At 36.9% G+C, this 18,000-nt stretch overlaps 1 protein-coding gene across 1 annotated transcript in view; it reads right to left on the bottom strand.

The window, feature by feature from the left end:
* The window catches only part of LOC117178298 (dachshund homolog 2), a 1,316,001-nt gene extending 1,299,452 nt beyond the window's left edge, over nt 1-16,549 (bottom strand). The window contains exon 1 of the mRNA XM_033369665.1: nt 15,184-16,549. Within this exon, the coding sequence (XP_033225556.1) occupies nt 15,184-15,956 (773 nt within the window). The 5' untranslated portion in view covers nt 15,957-16,549. The remainder of the gene's footprint in view (nt 1-15,183) is intronic.
* Nucleotides 16,550-18,000: the final 1,451 nt, after the last annotated feature.

The raw sequence follows: 18,000 nt of genomic DNA, 5'->3' as shown, positions 1-18,000 counted from the left end.
TGCGAAAAGAAAATATTTCTATACTCTGTTCCCTGAGAGAATATCCTCTAGGCGCGCTTTTGGGTTCACGTTTCTGGATGTAGGAGTGTCCTTACCCGTTTTTTATTTAGTATTCTTCTCATTGGTCCTTGGTCTTAATTTAATATTTATTACTTTCCTTGAGTTTCTATCTAAAATATTTTGAATGACTTTTACGAGATGTTAGCTGCAAAAGAAAAGAACCTCACCGCGCGTAGGGCTCGAGTTACAGGGGTCTACAGTAGCCAATTGAGTTTTTGACTCAGTTTTTTTTTGTAATTAAAAAGTTAAAAATTAATAATTAATAATTCTGCAATCCCCAACTTAAAAATAATATATTCAGAATGTTCGAATTATTCCGATTCCAGCGCTATGTAATTTGTCTATAAAGTTTGCAAATTGGGGAAGTAAGCAATATCGAATTGAATATTTAGCTAAAGTTTCTGCGATTCAACTTTCTCAAATTTTCAACTTTCCTAGGCAAGCAATGTGTCATTGGAATCGGAAAAATTCGTAGATACGGATTATACTATTTTCAAATTGCTAATTGCAAAGTCTAAATTCTGTTAATTTCCTTACGTTGACCTGCTGTGGACCAAAGACCCCTGGTGGGGTAACCTTATCCACATTGAGTTTGGTAAGCAAACAGACAAGTAGTAGAAAACATAAGGACAGTGTCGTAAATCAATCAAAGAAAATAGTTTCTAATCAATTTGAAGAGGTTCACTCAGATTGGCTGAAACATCTCAACAAATCCCTTCTTCTTGACAAATTGAACAATGGGCTACGCGAATAAAACCAAAATTGGTTGTTCTAGATCTTGAGGATCTTCTCTCAGGGAATAGAGTATAAAGACCTTTTGTGGCTACGCTTGTACCAACCTACTGAAAATTTTCTATATAGGTTCCTATATAGGATCCTATATAGAAACCTACATCGAATCCTATATAAGATCCTATATATTCCACCTATAGGTGCCACCTAAAGGAAATGACATAGGATCCTATGTAAAATCTTATATAGGATCCTATATAGGTGCTTGTATTGAACTCTTCCTAATAAGGTACCTAGTGGTACGTAACTAATGGTACCTAATAGTACGTAAGTAATGGTAGTTGGTACATAATGATACGTATGTCCCTAGGTACTGCGCACCTGGATAGTGTCCCATAAAGGATCATATACAGGATCCGATATAGGATCCTATACAGGAACCTATAGAGGATCTTTTATAGGATCTTATGGCATTTGCTATAGATGACACATGTAGACTCCTATGTAAAATCCTATATAGGATCCTATGTAGGTTCCTATATAGGAACCTATATAGGAATTTTCAGAAGGGTAGGCGACCCGAGATACATACATACTGCTTAACGAACATAAAGGTTCGTATTACCTTGCCATCGTACAAATATGAAATAAGCAGGTCCTAGAATTCTCTTGATTTTAAGTTTTCTCCTAGGCTAGGGAAAAAATCTGACGCCTAAAGGAATTTCTGAAATCAGATTTGGTTTCAGCCGTTTAAAATACATAAAATGCATTTATTAGCTGCAATGTACAGACATTCTGCTTTCATAATTATCTCTCTTTCGCAGATTCCAGAATTCCCTAGAGTTTTTACTTTTTCCACAGGCTAGAGGAAAATTTTACCGTTAAATCTCACTTCTGACGTCGGATTCAGATTCAGCGGCTCAAAATACATAAGGATACATTAGTCTTTTATACAGTTCAGACAACTTTTTTTGTGGGCTATAAGTAGCTCTAAGAAAGCATCCAGAGGTGACTCTTGTCACCTCCAACGCTCGTGGCCGCTCGCAATTGTATGCCTACAACATCATCGCAGGAGGTTTCAACCATCGTATTACATTATTTGAATTAACTTATAACATTCTAATCTCGTCAGTAACTTGAATTAGTCCGTGGCTATGATGTATAACCAGGTTTACCCGAGTAAAAGTTTAATCAAAACACATAATAATAATGATTACTTTGCTATAAAAACTAAAAGGCCTATATTATGAACTTCATTATATTTTTATTTTTGTAATATTTTACTGCAATAACGAAAAAATTTTATAAACTAAATATTTTATTGTAACATTATTATGAAACAAAGGAAACCTGAGACTTTCGATGGCTATAGCCCAATATGTTGAAGGCACTTTTACTTTTCGAGATGGACTTTTGTATGAACCTCTCTACAGTTAGCTGCCCCGATATGTATCGTTAAATAGTCACGGACGCATTTTATAATGCTTTCAAGTGATCCAAAGAGAGTTGCAAGCCTATAAGACATATTAGGTAAGTACTAAGTCTGGTCCCTTTTTTGCACTACCATCTATCCATCAACCCACGCAGTGGGTTGGAGCCAAGTGAATGATAGGGGATCTACAGCTAATGACGCGATCCAAATTCAGGGATCGAACCCCGGAGACCTATAACCCGGGTAAAAACATTTAATCTTGATTTTGTCTTGAATATCTTCGACATGTCTTCGAGACCATAATGTCCGGTTTCGTCTCACCAGCTAGACGTCGAAGATATACAGACTTTTCTTGTATTTATGGCTATAACTGTGCCAAGACGAAACCAGGTAGACTTGTCTTGCGACAAGAGAAGTGTTACACTGAGAAAAAATACTCGTTGAAAACAACCATAATTTTGCTGAAAATAGCCAAGTAAAACTACTAATATAGCATCTGCAAACTTCGTTGTAAAATTAAACCAAGTTGTATTGGCTAAAATTTGTTGATTAAAATTAGCAACCTACTTTGTTACGTTAGCCAACCTCATTGTGTTGCGGTAGCTAACCTACTCGCTTACTGTTACCAATGTACTTGGCTGTCGGATATTTATTACTTAAAAATAAGTAATTATGCACTACGAATATCAACTTATTTATTAAAAAATTTTCGTGTCAGAAATAATAATTTTTAAATTTAGGGACACGTGGTACTTTGTCGTGTGGTCAATCAGATACAGTTCAGTAAAAAAAAAAGGATTCGGAGATACAATAAAATATCATAACGGACGTCCCTCCACTGTATGTGAGGCATAATAACAAACAAAGTTTAATGTGCTAAAAAAAATGTTATGCTTGTGCATTATTTTGAGGTTAGGGTCGTTTTTCATCTCTCTCTCTCATTCTGACAATGTACATCTCTGTCGTACGGATGATATCGGTAATCATTCTATAATAATTATAGGAGAGAATTGTTACAAAACACGCTTCACATAACTATTTTTTGACGCGCAACTGAATCCTACCTATCACTACCAAAAAAGAATGGAGTCGAAGCGAAATGACGCTAACAACGATGTTAGCGATGGCTCCTTTCTTAACTACGCAGAGAACAGTCCCTTCGACTGTCCTCACTGCGACACCTGCGCATTTCTGCTAAAATTATATCTCTACTCGGTTAAAAACTCGCAACTCAGCTTGGATCACTTTTACCAAGTTCAAAAACACTTGGTTAAAACTTATCAACTTCAATTTGTTAGATTCAGCTACTAAGAATGTTAGAAAAGAACCCAGTAAATTTGATTGATTAAAAACAGACAATATCCTTGAGAAAAAATAACAAGCATATTGGTTGTGTAAAAAATGACTATTTTGCTTGTGAAAATGTAACTACTAGGTGCAGCTTGGTTAAAATTTATCACGAAGCATTTGTTTGCTTTTAACCGAAAGAATCGTTTTATTTTAGAAAAGACTCGGTTCTGACAACCAAGTAATGTGTTATTTTTTGCCATTTGACTTTAACCGTTTTAGCTCGGCTGTGATAGCAATAAGCACACGATTACTTAAAACCATTACTCTGTTCTTTTAAAATAATAAGTCTTTAACCAAACTATTTATCCAACTCGGTTAATGGTTCGTTTTCTCAGTGTAGTCTTGATAAATGTACCGAATTGATCTTAAAGAAAATTATATTACCAGTTTGTGGCTTTAACATTTGCCCGGATCAAAATTACATAAGTTTTGGTTTGTAAGTTTTATTGTCCATTATACTCCGACCTGTATAAACTATGGACCCCATCGGCAGGGCCTGCCATTTCTAGGATGGCGGTAGCTATAGGTTAGGGATCATTCACAAACTACGTAACGCGTTTTTCTTTTTTCTATATCCCGGTATCACTATTCACTTCACCCAAATTATATTCTTTTCTTTATTTAAACAAAAGACAAACGCGTTACGTAGTTTATGAATGTTCCCTTAGGACCGAAGAGTTTACATCTGCAGAGGATTAAAAGATTTCAACCAATAAAACTTGTAATTTGCTCATATATAAATTTTAAATATTAAATTCGTAACCTCTCTGTCTCAACATCTAGAGGCATATAAAATTGTTCATAAAAAGAAAACTGTTATTTTCTTGATGTATCTATATTCTGTTCACCGAGAGAACAAAATTCTGAAAAGAGGAAATTTCGTTCTCTGCACACAACTTTTCAAGGAACGGAAATGTAGGCGTAGGACCCCCGTTGGCAAGGGTTTAATGGTGGTCCTAACGAAGGTTATAAAAAATTTCAGGGAGAGAGAGAGAGAAAATTGTGTTTCCCTTCAACAGCGATTGTCTGTACACCGAAGAAACCATATTATGTAGAATTGTAGAGTATATATTACGGCATAATATCTAATATCTTTAAATCAATATACAAGATATTAAAGGGCAAAATCTGTTTATATTAGAAGTATAAAATGTGTGATATTAGCCGTTAATATCTAAGGATATTAAAAAAGTGAAATTTTATTGGAGCAATATCGTTGACGTGTGACGAGGCGACGTAAGGTTTTAACCCTGCTTTGTCCGTATCTTCAGCACAGTAAAAAAAAGGATTAATTTTGTTGCAGAGCATTTTGCTCCAACGATCATTTGACTCTCGAGGTCATAATGATGTGTCCATTTGGATCAATTTGATCTTATTTTTCGATTCTTTTGTCAGACTAAACAAAATGGCAGCAAATTCTTGGCGACTGGGTCATAACGACATAACCTAAAAAGTGTATCTAACCCCATGCAAGTGAAAACTACACTTAACAGGTGATATGTTCTAGTATCAGATTTTGTTATTTTTTTAACTTTTCAAGTACACTACACGATCAGAAACCATAAAAAGCTTGCACATGAGCTAAAGTTCTCTAAGAACGTCAGCTATCTTGGTTTGACTTCATACATGATCCCGAATCAGATCATTATGAACTCAAAAGACGCCATCATTTATTTCAGCTGATAAAATGCTATTGTCTTCGGTATCATTTTTGTTGCATATCAAAATGATATTGATTGCGGTATCATTTTGAACCTTTTTTTTACTGTGAGCATTTCGTGGAAAATAGAATAAGTTTTTTTGGATATATCATATAATTTTTTCAAGAAAATGAGGACTCGGGGCTACAGGCATCACTTGCATTAGTCTTGCCCGTGCGGAAATGGCGACTCGCTTTTGGTAGGGTGCTAGTTTTTTTCCCCTAACTTTATTGAGGCGCTGACCTGGAAATCTGGAAAGGACCCGACAAGAACTTCACGCTTTGCAGAAAGGGCACTAACCTAGACTCTCTGACCAGATTCGAGCGAGGGTGCCTTTCTATTGCCCGACTAAACAGTAAGGTCCTATCTAGATCTTTGCTCTATTTCCCCGTTAATTCCTAATTTTATTATAGGTTATGTGGTGACGTGTTATGGTTTACGAGACTTCGTAATAATTAAAAATAAAGTTCTTGCCAGGTAGAAATTATAACATGTTTCTTAAGAGCCCTGTCTCTGAAAAATTCTGAAGCGTGATGCTATGTTTGCAATATTAAAAAAGTTTAACTATCACATTGCCATAATCTATTACCAGAAAATTTTTATTCATAAAAGGAAAATATTGATCCAAATGTAAAATACATTTTTTTTGCAAAAGTTAAATCTAAACATTTTACACCTTTCTGTAGCCTCTGACAAACACTCATCTCCGTTTCCTCGTATTTTTATTGACATTAAATTCTTAACTATACTTCACACGCTATTCTGAAACTAAATTAATTGTTGAATTTGACTAGAGAAGACTTATTACTCTCAACTAAATAGATACGCAGTTTATTAAAATAACCGCAAGCAACGAGAATCGAACGCACACACCGCACGCTTAAAAGTCGAACGCCTAATCCCTATAGCTACGATGCCACGCTGAGTACGATATCATACATACTTGATGGCATTCATCCGATACTTTCGAACTTATAAAAAAGGTTCTTGAAACTCAATTTTTAAGGCACCAAATTTTTTTAATTTTATCAGGAAAATAAAAGTTTTAAAAGTTTGAATCTCGGTAATTTTTAAAAAAATTTTCTTTTTCCAATTTTTAAGTACAATTAAGCATAATAACATTAAATTACTTCTTTGCACTCACAGGCATATCACCCGTTTTACCTGTTGAGGGCTTTAAAAGGGCACCTCGAGAAAATAATTAATTGATAGAAATTGTTTTTAATATATATCTTTATAAATAAAGCCTTTTATCTAGTTTGATTAGAAAATATAGTGCTAAAAAGTAAATGTCAAGTAGCACGCGACAATAACCTGTCGAGGGCCAGCAGAGGGAAAGCCTAGCTCCTTGTAGCTAGAAAATCTGACTGCAGCCTCGCGTATGAGCGATTAAAAAAATATTAAATTGGAAATTAATTGTTTATACTGTGTAAACGAACAACAAGAAACGTTCAATTAGTATGAAAAATATATTTTATTTATTATTTTTGAATCTGATTGCAGAACTTTAATTGCAACGCAGTCTATACATTATTTTTACACAGTGTAACTAATCTTTTATATACTTCTACACTTCTATTTTCTTCTGCATATCTCACTTTTCGAACATTTATTATCTTTAGGATAAATTGCTTGCACGAGTGTCAGCCTAAACTTTTATAAACTCACTTTTACCTTCTGCATTGTCACTTTCGTTCACTATTGTCGATTGCTCAGTGCGTAATTTTTTTTCATTGGGTAACTTTTGCTCCTGATTTGGTTTAAAGTCCTGTTTCTATCCATGATTCCGTAAATATAAGGCTATCAAACATTGTCTGCATGGGCAGGGACACAGTACTGCTTGTTTACCCGCTAAGGTTTGAATTTACTGTATAAATAAAGACTCCTATGATTATAATTTATTAAAAATTCCATTTTTATAGATATTGACAAATTTAGGGAAATACCTTTCATATTTGAGTAGTGCCTGTCTAAATTTTAAGTTAGGACCTCTTTAAATTTCCCTGTAATCGTCTAGAAAACAAATAGAGGTAACCCTACCAACCCCTGACATGTACCTGCATAACATTTTCTAGTCAAGTTACCCTTTATAACACCCGACCAGTTTCTTGTTTAAAGTAGGAAATATTTGGGCATTATCGACACGGGTGAACAGCTTGTTACCCGCTCTACAGGAAAATGGAATAATAATAAAAAAAGGCGAATGCTTGAGGACTCGGATATCAAAAACAGAGGATTGCGATATAAAATCCTTTTGGATTTTCTAGAAATTGGCATGCTTTACAGGTAATTTTTGTACAATTGAAAAATATTAGTTGAAACTCTTAGATTCTGCCTAAGATGTAAAGTGGTAATATCTAGATAGTCTGCTTTAATATATATTTTTCTCCGTGCATGAAATTAAACAATATAAACATTCTGTAAAATTCAAATCGGATTAGTGATGACCCTCGGATTGCCTGATTCCGTCTCACGAGCTAGATATACAGCATATCTTCAAACTGTCTTGAATAATTCTTCACCCAAGACCAAATATTTTTACCCGCTTAACAGGAGAATGAAATTCAGAAAAGAGGAAATTTCTTTCTCTGCGCACAACTTTTCAAAGAAAGGGAAGTATAGGCGTAGGACTCACGCTGGAAAGAATTTACTATCTGTCCAAAAAATATAGGCGCCTCGATTTTTGTACAGATTTTCATGAAAATCTCAGCAGAAATTTTTTTTAAATCTGAGACAATATGCATGTGACAGATGAAGGTTTTGGAAATACTCACACAGAGTTTCAAAATGTTCTGATAATTAGGGATTTTTTCCTGGCGATTGAATGGTGAAAAAGTATCATAATCATATTGCCATCTCTGAAGACTTAAATTTGAATAACTCTAAGTCACTGAAAATAAATGATGAAAATTCGGAAAAAATAGATGGTTTGTTTGATCCTTTCTATACACAATGATGAAATTAGAGCCAAAAATAATCATTTGTTAATAAGTTGCTAACAAAAACGTAGAGAGCGAAACTAAAGAACGTATATAGATGATTCTTGAAGCAAATTACACATTTCTGGCTTCTGAAAGTGTTGCATGCATTTTCAATGAGCAAAAAGTTGCACTTGAATGTTTAAAGAATTATTTTCTTTTTGGAAAAGTACAAAAAAATTTACGATAATCGAGGCATCCGCATTCTCAGCAGGCCCTACTGTTACGCGTGCAATACGACCTTCTCTCATATTCAGACTGTTTACACAGTCCCTAAGCCCTGATGCAAAAAAAAGGGATAGATTTGCCTCGATTATCGTAAAGTCTTTTGTTTTTTTTCAGAAGAAAATAATTTTTTAGACATTCAAATGCAACTTTTTGCTCATTGAAAATACATGCAACACTTTCAGAAGCCAGAAATGTGTAATTTGCTTCAAGAATCATCTCTGTACGTTCCTTAGTTTCGGAGATGACACTTCCCTATGTTTTTGTTAACAACTTATTAACAAATGATTATTTTTGGCTCTAAATTTTACCATTGTGTACGGAAGAGATCAAAGAAACCATCTATCTTTTCCCGAATTTTCATAATTTTATTTCAGGGACTTAGAGCTATTCAAATTTGAGTATTCAGAGATGACATTATGATTATGGTACTTTTTCACCTTTCATTCGCCAGGAAAAAATCGATAATTATCAGAACATTTTGAAACTCTGTATCAGTATTGCCAAAACCGTCATTTGTCACACGCATATTTTCTCATATTTTTAGAATTTTTGTCTGCTGAGATTTTCATGAAAATCTGTACAAAAATCGAGGTGCCTATATTTTTTGGACAGATAGTAGTGGTGGCCATAACTAAGGTTGTGGTAAGTTTCAGAAAGCGCTTGGGTCAGTCTATTTAAAAAAATGCTGACTCCCTTCAATAGTCATTGGCTGTATACCGAAGGAAAAAATTTGTCGACACCTTTTCCACAAAAAAAAACCTGCGCGGCCGATTTCATTCTCTCGTTGAACGGAGTATATTGATCGATGAAACGATGAATCAATAGCAATGAATAACATGAGCTCGCAATAGTAGATTAGGAAACAAGCGCACTGTATTTACAGTTCATAGAATAATAGAAAATGTGTTTTTTGCTCCTTGAGTAAGTCTTAAAACTTGAATTTGTCTCCGTTTCTTGTTGCCTCACGATCAGGCGCAATCAATGCTTCTTTCTCACTACTGTATGAAGCTATATTGCCCATTCTTTTTGTCGTTACTATTTCAGTCAGGAATAGAAAGGGTTTTCCAAGCAAAACATGCGATAACAAATAATAGTCCCCAGTTGTTTGAGCGCAGCACCCGGCGTCGCGCTCAATACCGCAAGAAAAATCTTCTGAATTATCGCTGTGGTTCTGGTTGCATGCTGTAACGGTCCTGCACCGGTGGATCATTGCGAAGTTGCACCAGGACAGGATAGCAATGAGAGGACGTAGAGATGCACGTGTGGGTGTAGGTAAACCGAAGTATAAAGCGCACCCCATAGCTGTTAGCTGGTCGACGCTGCACTGCCGTGCATTATATCAGAATGTAACAATGCAAGCGTTTACACGCGACCGGACCGCACATGAGGGCCCAGCCACAGCCTCTTCATCATCCGAATTTTACTGGTCGCCCATGCATTTTTTCAATCGATAACGTCCCATCGACAGTAATTATTTCAAGCATGGAATTAAAGCAAAGTACTATATGTTAGAACACATAGATAGGATAATTCATATACTGATTAAGTAATTAAAATAACACACTCTCTAAATATGAATCAGTGAAAAATGCACTGATTGAAATAGTAGTTAGACACTTCACTGATTAATCAGTGATTTCGGATTTATTCTCTAATCAGTTAAGTAACACCAGAGTAAATAATGTGAAGCATAATCCCTAAATTTTTAAGTTAAGCGTGGCTGTTACTCGTTTACTTAAGTAGCAAGAAGAATTCCTTAATGAATTAATTTTGTTAATTTTCGGGCTGTAAGTCTAATAAATTAACTGCGGGATAAATATACTCTAACTCGTATAGGAAGTACTTACTTAACGGGTTTGTACATGCGACAGTCGAATCTTGAAATTAAAGTAATATGTGAGGTGGTTTGTCATTTAAAAGCATCGGAACTTTTCACCTTTTTTAATATTTGATCATATTTATGGGTTTTAAGTTTTTACTATGATTCTTTGATTGAATGTACTAAAATATTATTTTATTATGATTTCTCAATTGTCATGGTGCAGTGCTGCCAACACTCAAAAGTGATTATTTCACTGTTTCAATAAGTAATCTTTCACTGATTGTCAGTGACTCATTTATAGCTATTTGAATCAGTGAAATTTCACTGATTCAGATTTAGAGAGTAATATGTGAGGTTTTTTGTCATTTAAAAGCATTGAAACTTTTCACCTTTTTTAATATTTGATCATATTTATGGTTTTTAAGTTTTTACTATGATTGTTCGATATAATGTACTAAAATATTATTTCATTATAATTACTTAATTGACATGGTGCAGTGCTCCCAACCCTCAAAAGTGGTTATTTCACTGAATCAAGAAGTAATCTATCACTGATTGTCAGTGACCCATTTCTAGCTATTTGAATCAGTAAAATTTCACTGATTCAGGTTTAGAGAGAAGAAAAAAATGATAGGTACATTTTTTTGTGGGCACTGATCGATGAGCAAGTGAAATTGAATTTTTTCGCATCAAAATCAAATACGATGCAATATGTTACTATAATATCAGTTTCTTATTTTCTAAAAAGATTAGAACCGCTAAAGGTAATTCACCGTTGCAGATAGATCGAACACTGAAGTGCGGGATCGTTAATAAACTATTTGCCGTGCAGAAATTTCGAAAGGGCTCTAGTGAGGCGCTGCCTAGTTTACCCTAACGCTGGCCGGACTCTAATGGGGAAAACTAGTCGGATCCCTATCTATAAGGTAACGCTAAGGTTACAGGGGCCCTACTAAATGTTCTAGTAGGGTTCTGGTGGGGTAAGTCCGCCTAAAGTTCAATTTAAGAGAAGGGCCCCTGCGGGACTCCTACAGGGCACTGTCACGCTACTGGCAGCCAGTACTTTTATCCGTTCATCATCATACGACTGTATACGATCCGAATATCATTTATTATTTCAAAAATTGAAATTTCATCTAAACATTTCGGTTAATTTTAACACCCACTACTGATATCCTCTAACGATATGACAAAAAATGTATTTAAAAAATTAATACTAATTAATTGCGAGTATTTTTACTTTGAATATTAATAGTCCTGTCTAGAGTGTATAAATATATTACATTTTTAAACATTATATTATAAATAAGATTTATAACGCTACGTTGTATCGAACTTACATATTTATACCAAAATCTATCACCTAACATGAATATCAATAAAATAATGTTTAAGTAAATATATTTAATCGACTGACATTTTTCTGCGTATAATATTTCGTTTTTTCCCATTGTAGACTACTTTACAACTTTTCACAATGACAGAAGAAAGAAAGAAGAAAATATTCATTTGTGTCCTTAATCAAGTTTTCGAGAATAACGAGCTTACATACTCATAAAAACATTATTTTTGCATACTGAAATTTTCACAAACTTCAGAATTATATTTTAGGCAATATAATATTTTAGGAGTTCTGTGGTCGGGACCCCATTAGATACAGATAGATTTGCCATACCTATACGAAGCATAGAATTCTTCACTAGACCATGACGGGCACCTATCAGGTTTTTCTAGACTAGATATTCTGATAGGGGCCCTAACCAGTTTTTTGTAAACTAGATATTCTAAAAAAGGTTTCATCAGAATCCAACTTCAAAAAGAAAAAGATGGGGAAATTTCTGCACGGGGTTCTCCGTTTCTCCATTGTTTGAAGAAAGGCGAGAGTAAGATTTCAGTCAAGTCCAAAAAGATTCAACGATATAAACTAAGTACTATAAGTATTAATACTAAGTATTATGATTTACTATTTTCTATGAGTATTCTTGTAAATCACAAAGATAAAAGCAAGATTAAATTTATTCTAGCTCATTTGTTATGTCCACGAAGTAAGATTTTTTTGCTCAAAATGTAAATTCTTTAAGTGAGACACTGTAAAATGAATGCAGCTGCTTTCTCATTCTACGGTGTATTATTTTTGTTGCAACTCAAAAGAATACGGAATCGGCGTAGTTTATTTGTTGTTAAAATTATTCGTTACTAGCCTCAATAAATATACTTAAAATTATTAATATATTAATAGATTAAATATTATTTTTCTCTCATTGAAATTTGGGATGAACCGATTTAGAATTTACTTTAATTATGAATAAAAATGTTACGAATACTTCCTCCTATATAAATTTTTTCCCAAATCAATGCAAATGGTACTTTTATGTGTCTTCAATATTACTTCAATATTCTATATTCAACTTTATGTTCAATATTCAATATTCTGTGATACGCTGCAGTTGTAAGATAAAATGAGTACCTTCTATAACGATTGTCCTTGCAATTATGTTTATAAGTATCGTGAAATATGACAATTCTTGTCATATTGCCAAGTGTACCTCGGCATAGTTATGCCTCGTGACGTTTACTGTAAAATGTTCTGTACATAATCCTTGAAGCAATGATTGGTAATTTACTACCATTATACACTGAAAAAAATGGTCTAGCTGTCCCAGCTAACCGTCTAGCTCGATTTGGTCTTCCAAGAGAACATAGCAGTGTCAACTAGATTTCTACCTGTGATAGCTAAATTTGCCATCTAGAAATTATCTAGGTAAATTAGCTAGATAATTTCTAGATGGCAAATTTAGTTAAAACAGATAGAAATCCAGGCGGCAGAGCTATATTTTCTTAGAAGAAGATATCCAGCTAAATGGTTAGCTGGGACAGCTAGACCATTTTTTTCAGTGTATAGTAGCTTTTTAAGATAAATTTTGATGGTATAGAAAGTACTATGTTAAAGCATTGACCTTACAAAAAAGAAATATGCTGTATATCTTGAAAAAATCAAATAGAGAAAAATGTGTTAGTATTTTTAAAACATCGTTTGTAAGTATGTAATCCCCCTGATTATAAAATAAAAAACAGAGATCATTCCAAATATCTTTCTAAGTATTTATTTGAAGTAATCTGAAGTAAGAAGAAATATTTTATGAACTTGAGTCCCTGATTGAAAATTGTCCCTATTCATTATAACAAAATACCAGTGAAAGAAATATAATCTAATTTTTCGACTTGGTCTTAAAACGATTTTTGTCGTGAAATTTGCTGTAGAGGGACGTGTGAACGAAATGTTTTCTATGTAGAAAGAGGACAAAAGGGAACCGCACGAGCCGACGGCCCGCGGAGTTCTATTCCATAACTACAACATCGGATTATCTGGATCCCGATCCCTACGATTTTCTCACTCTCTTGCCGTCTCATTCCCTCTCCCTCTCTATGTCTCGTTGAATCCGTTTCCGTTGTGACTGCCACTGCGCGTTGCTCACTGGAAAATTACTGTCCACACCCACAGAATTAAAATGTATGAGGCGCCTTTCAAACTACATTATTAAACAATCCTTCATCATTTGATACAGTAATCATAGTAAAACTGCGAAAGAACTCAAGTTGAGAAAGTTTCAGTAAATAAATTGTCCTCAAGGAAGTACTGACTCGAGTCGTGTAACGAACGAGAAGCGACAACATTTCTGCAGGCAACCCCAGATCCCCTCGTTCCGTTTACCATTCCGTTTCGTCTGCAGTCTACCGCGTGGGTGGGATAAGCTTGAATGTACAACAACCACCTCGCTCTCTCGGTGGAGCCGATTCATTCAGAGAAACAGCCATGAAAGGGACACCTGTTGGCGTCGGGGTTTGGTCCTGGTGACAATCCTCAATACGAAGGCACGTGTCACGAATCTCAATTTCACAGATTGCACAACTCAGGAGAAGAACGCGATATTGGAGTTCTTCTTGTTCAGGAAACACTATTTTATTGAAAGCTTAAAGCAGCTTAAGTTTAAGCCTTTGAAACGCGATCAACCTTAATATAACAAGGAGATAAGTCAACAAGATAAATTCGTAACGAATGTACAATCCTATCGATAATGATCTATTGATTCAAAGCATCTTGTGTGAGAAAGATTTAGTGCTCCAAGTTTAGGAACAGAGTCGAACCTCGATAATTAAGTTTTAAAATGCGGGACGTGGTATACAATTAAAGCATATTATTCAGTCTACTGGTAGCAAGAGTGCGGAACCAGCCAAGACAAAGTGCTGCCCGGAGGCGACACCTTGCGTTATTAATGTATGCGAGGATTCGAGCTTCCGTTTCAGATGAGGTCAATGAACTTGCAAAATACATGTTTGTATTCCCTTATCTTTGAGCATGATCGATTTGCAATCGCGTTCAGTCTCAGTTATGGGGAATTGAGGGGAACATACTTGCGACTTTCAGCGATACTGCACAAAATAAAGTTATGCGTCGTGCTCGCCACGAGGCGAAAACGGCTCGACTCCTCTTCAAGCCCAGCCTACCAGTCACGATCGTTGTTCCAACAACGCGATCTTGATGTAACATCTAACCTAAACGATCGATTCGTAAACGGATCTGGATAGATAGTTAATCAATCTGGATATTAATCTCATTAGCTTGATTGTTGGGGAATACTTTTACAATCGGATGAAGCTATGAATATCCTGAGACCATTTTTTTCTCAGTTTCTTCACACAAACCCAAACTGAACCCCGACAGTGAGTACGTTTTCTCTTACCACGAATGATATCATTAATCAACTATCAGCGTTGTTCATTCGCAATTCTCTGTATATTAATGTCATAAATGATTATTAAATTTGGTGATACACGAATTTCGCTAAACTTCAACCTATTCGTAATTGTGCTCTGTCTTACCTGGCTGTTGTGCAGTCCCTGTAGAGGACATCGAAGTCCTTGCAGCTGAGCAATTTACACCGATTTACTCCTGGCTGGATAGCACCGAGACCTCGAAGGATTCTAACTTGCTCCACGTTGCACACCAACGGCACGATGTCAAGTCTCTTGAGTTTAGTGTACACTGTGTGGAGACCACCTACGAGGTGCTTAAGGAAAAGCTCAAAAGCCTGAGGAAGACATAACATTGTGTCCCCAGCGATGATGAAGGCTGCTACCTTTTGACCACGATAGTCAACAAGCTTGCACTCATTTGCAGTTGGGTCACTGGAACTGATTGGTGGTGGGCTGTTATAAGATCTGGGTGGCATGACAGCATGATGAGCAGCCATAAGCTCTAGAGGAGAGCCATGATGCCCACTAAGCATGCCACCAAGCTGGCCTAAGAGACCCAAACCGGGCGGCGGCAGCCCGGGCATACGTGCCACCATACCTGGAGGAGCTCCAGGGCCTCCTCCAGCTGATAAGGGTGGTGGGCTTAGTGGCAAACCTTGAGGTGGTGATCCTCTTGTTGGAGATCCGGGTGTTGGCACACCACGATGTTGTTGCAACTCGCGGATCTGATCTCTGGGATGTGGTTGCTGATGTGAAGAGGGTAGTTGATGATGAGAGCTATGCAGTTGCTGTTGTTGAATCTGTTGAGCTGATGGGCTGTGAGGAATCTTCGGACTACCAGTCACTGGGCTGGCACGACTACTATGTTCAGAAGAGCTGTCCATTGCTCCGTGATCCATCGAGCGTGGTATCTTGAGCGCCTCTGTTCCGTGTCCCTGGAATTCGTCTTGCACGAATGATGCGATATTATCTGTTTACCAATTGCAGTATATCTCCGTAGAGTAAGGGTGGAAGACCAACGGCCTGCAGATTCCTGTAAGATTTTAGAGCATATTTAAATACACAATTATCAACTAGTCAAGCAGACGATCGAGGACTATAGTCGACGTTGCACAACACGTTCACTGCTAAATATGATAAACGAAATGTCACTGTCACTTTGCCATAAACTAACTTGTCAAAAAACTTCACTTATCACGAGCTCACTCTTGGCTGTTTATGTTCCGGAGCAATTGCGTTTACACGGAATACGCGGTCCGATGGTCCATCGCGGTACCGTGGAATGACCAACAAGGTGCGGGCATCGATAACGAGATCGGTGATTTGATCTCTCCTGGCACTGATAATCGCGATAACTTCGAAGGAAGGAACGATAATATCGACTACCGAAAGAGCAACCGAAAAACCAACGAACGTATTAACGCCGAGCAAAGCAAACGACGGTGGCCCGTGCGGCGGTAACTCGCAGAGACGCGCGTCGTTCCTTCTCAAAGTGGCAAACGCTCTCTCGGTCGAGTCGGGAGTATTTCCCTACCCAGTCACAGATGTAATAAATAAAAACATCAGTGGCAGCTTCGTGGACGGGGAGGATGGGCGTGCTGTGCGCGCACTCAGCGACCTGGTTGGCGGAGCAATCGAGACTCGAGTGAATAGCACTGGTGGAAGCCGGCTCGGGGGACCCGCCCCTGGAGCCTTCCTACAGCCGGTAGCTGTCAGAGAGGTTCCCCCACTATCGTCGTCGCCAACCCAACTACGTCCGGACGCAGGCACAAGAACCGAGGACAGTACGACTCGGCTGGAACGTACGCCGAGAGGGGATTTCTTCTTTTCCTCGCGACTTCTCTTCTCTCGTCTCTCTTCACCGTTCTCTGTCTCTATGAGCGCCGGCGAAGAATGTCGCCGGCGTTCGAATCGATCGTTCGCTCGCGCGCGGGGGCAGCCACCCTGGCACCTCTCTACCATATTCGCCATCACATTACACGTGCGCACTTATTTCTTCTGTAGGTAACTCCGCTTCCTCTCACACTCTCCTCCTCACCACTCCTCTCCTTTTCTTCATCCTGCCTTCTTCCTCACCTCTCCGTCTCAACGCCACTCCTCCTGCTGCCATCGACAGTACTAGGTATGGGTACTTAATATCTCTGTGCTGCTCCCAAGGCGTCCTTCTCGTACGTAGAGCAAGCAGTTTCTTGCTGCGAACTTTGGTATCGTCGTATCTCACGAGAAGAATCGTTCCTGCACTCGGAATCTTGTGCATTGCTGTTACTGCTTTTTGCTCCGTCAACCGCATAATAAAGTAGAGGAATTATCTACTCGTTCCTGAAGACGCAGTACTGCCAGGCCCAATTCTCTATAGTTAATCTAGTATGAAAAAAGGCTTTGTTATACATATAACTCCATTTTATTTTTAAATTCGCATGCAGAAAACCAATTTTGCGTCGCGTTACTAAATTTGTTCACTCACGAAAAAGTGCACAGTCGAGCTTTGAATTTAATTGTGTAGAAAATTGTTATGGTAAAGATTTTATGAAATTAGTAAAGCTTACAATTTTTTTATCAAACTCAGGTTAAAATATTTGGTCTTTATTTTGTCATAATAGACTTCCATAGTATTCAAAATAATGATATTTGGGATTTATGGCTGTCGCTGTGCCAAGACAAGACCTCGTGTGGAAAAATTTCGTGACGCTGTACTTTTTCTGTCTAGACCATTAATATTTATTAATATTTATTACTTTGCTTGGGTTTCTTTTCAAAATAGTTTGAATGATTTTTACGAGATGCTAGCCATAAAAGAAAAGGACCTCACCTTGCGTGAGTCTCGAAGACAGGGATCTAGGTAGCCCCTTGAGTTTTTCACTCACTCGCCCTTTTTTGAATTGAAAAGTTAAAAATTAATAATTGTGCAATCCCCGACTTGAAAGTAATATATTCAGAATGTTC

This window comes from Belonocnema kinseyi, chromosome 8 (assembly GCF_010883055.1).
Source record: "Belonocnema kinseyi isolate 2016_QV_RU_SX_M_011 chromosome 8, B_treatae_v1, whole genome shotgun sequence".
Classification (NCBI taxonomy): Eukaryota; Metazoa; Arthropoda; class Insecta; order Hymenoptera; family Cynipidae; genus Belonocnema; species Belonocnema kinseyi.
The sequence above is the reverse complement of the archived record's forward strand: the minus strand, read 5'-3'. Positions and strand labels throughout refer to the sequence as shown.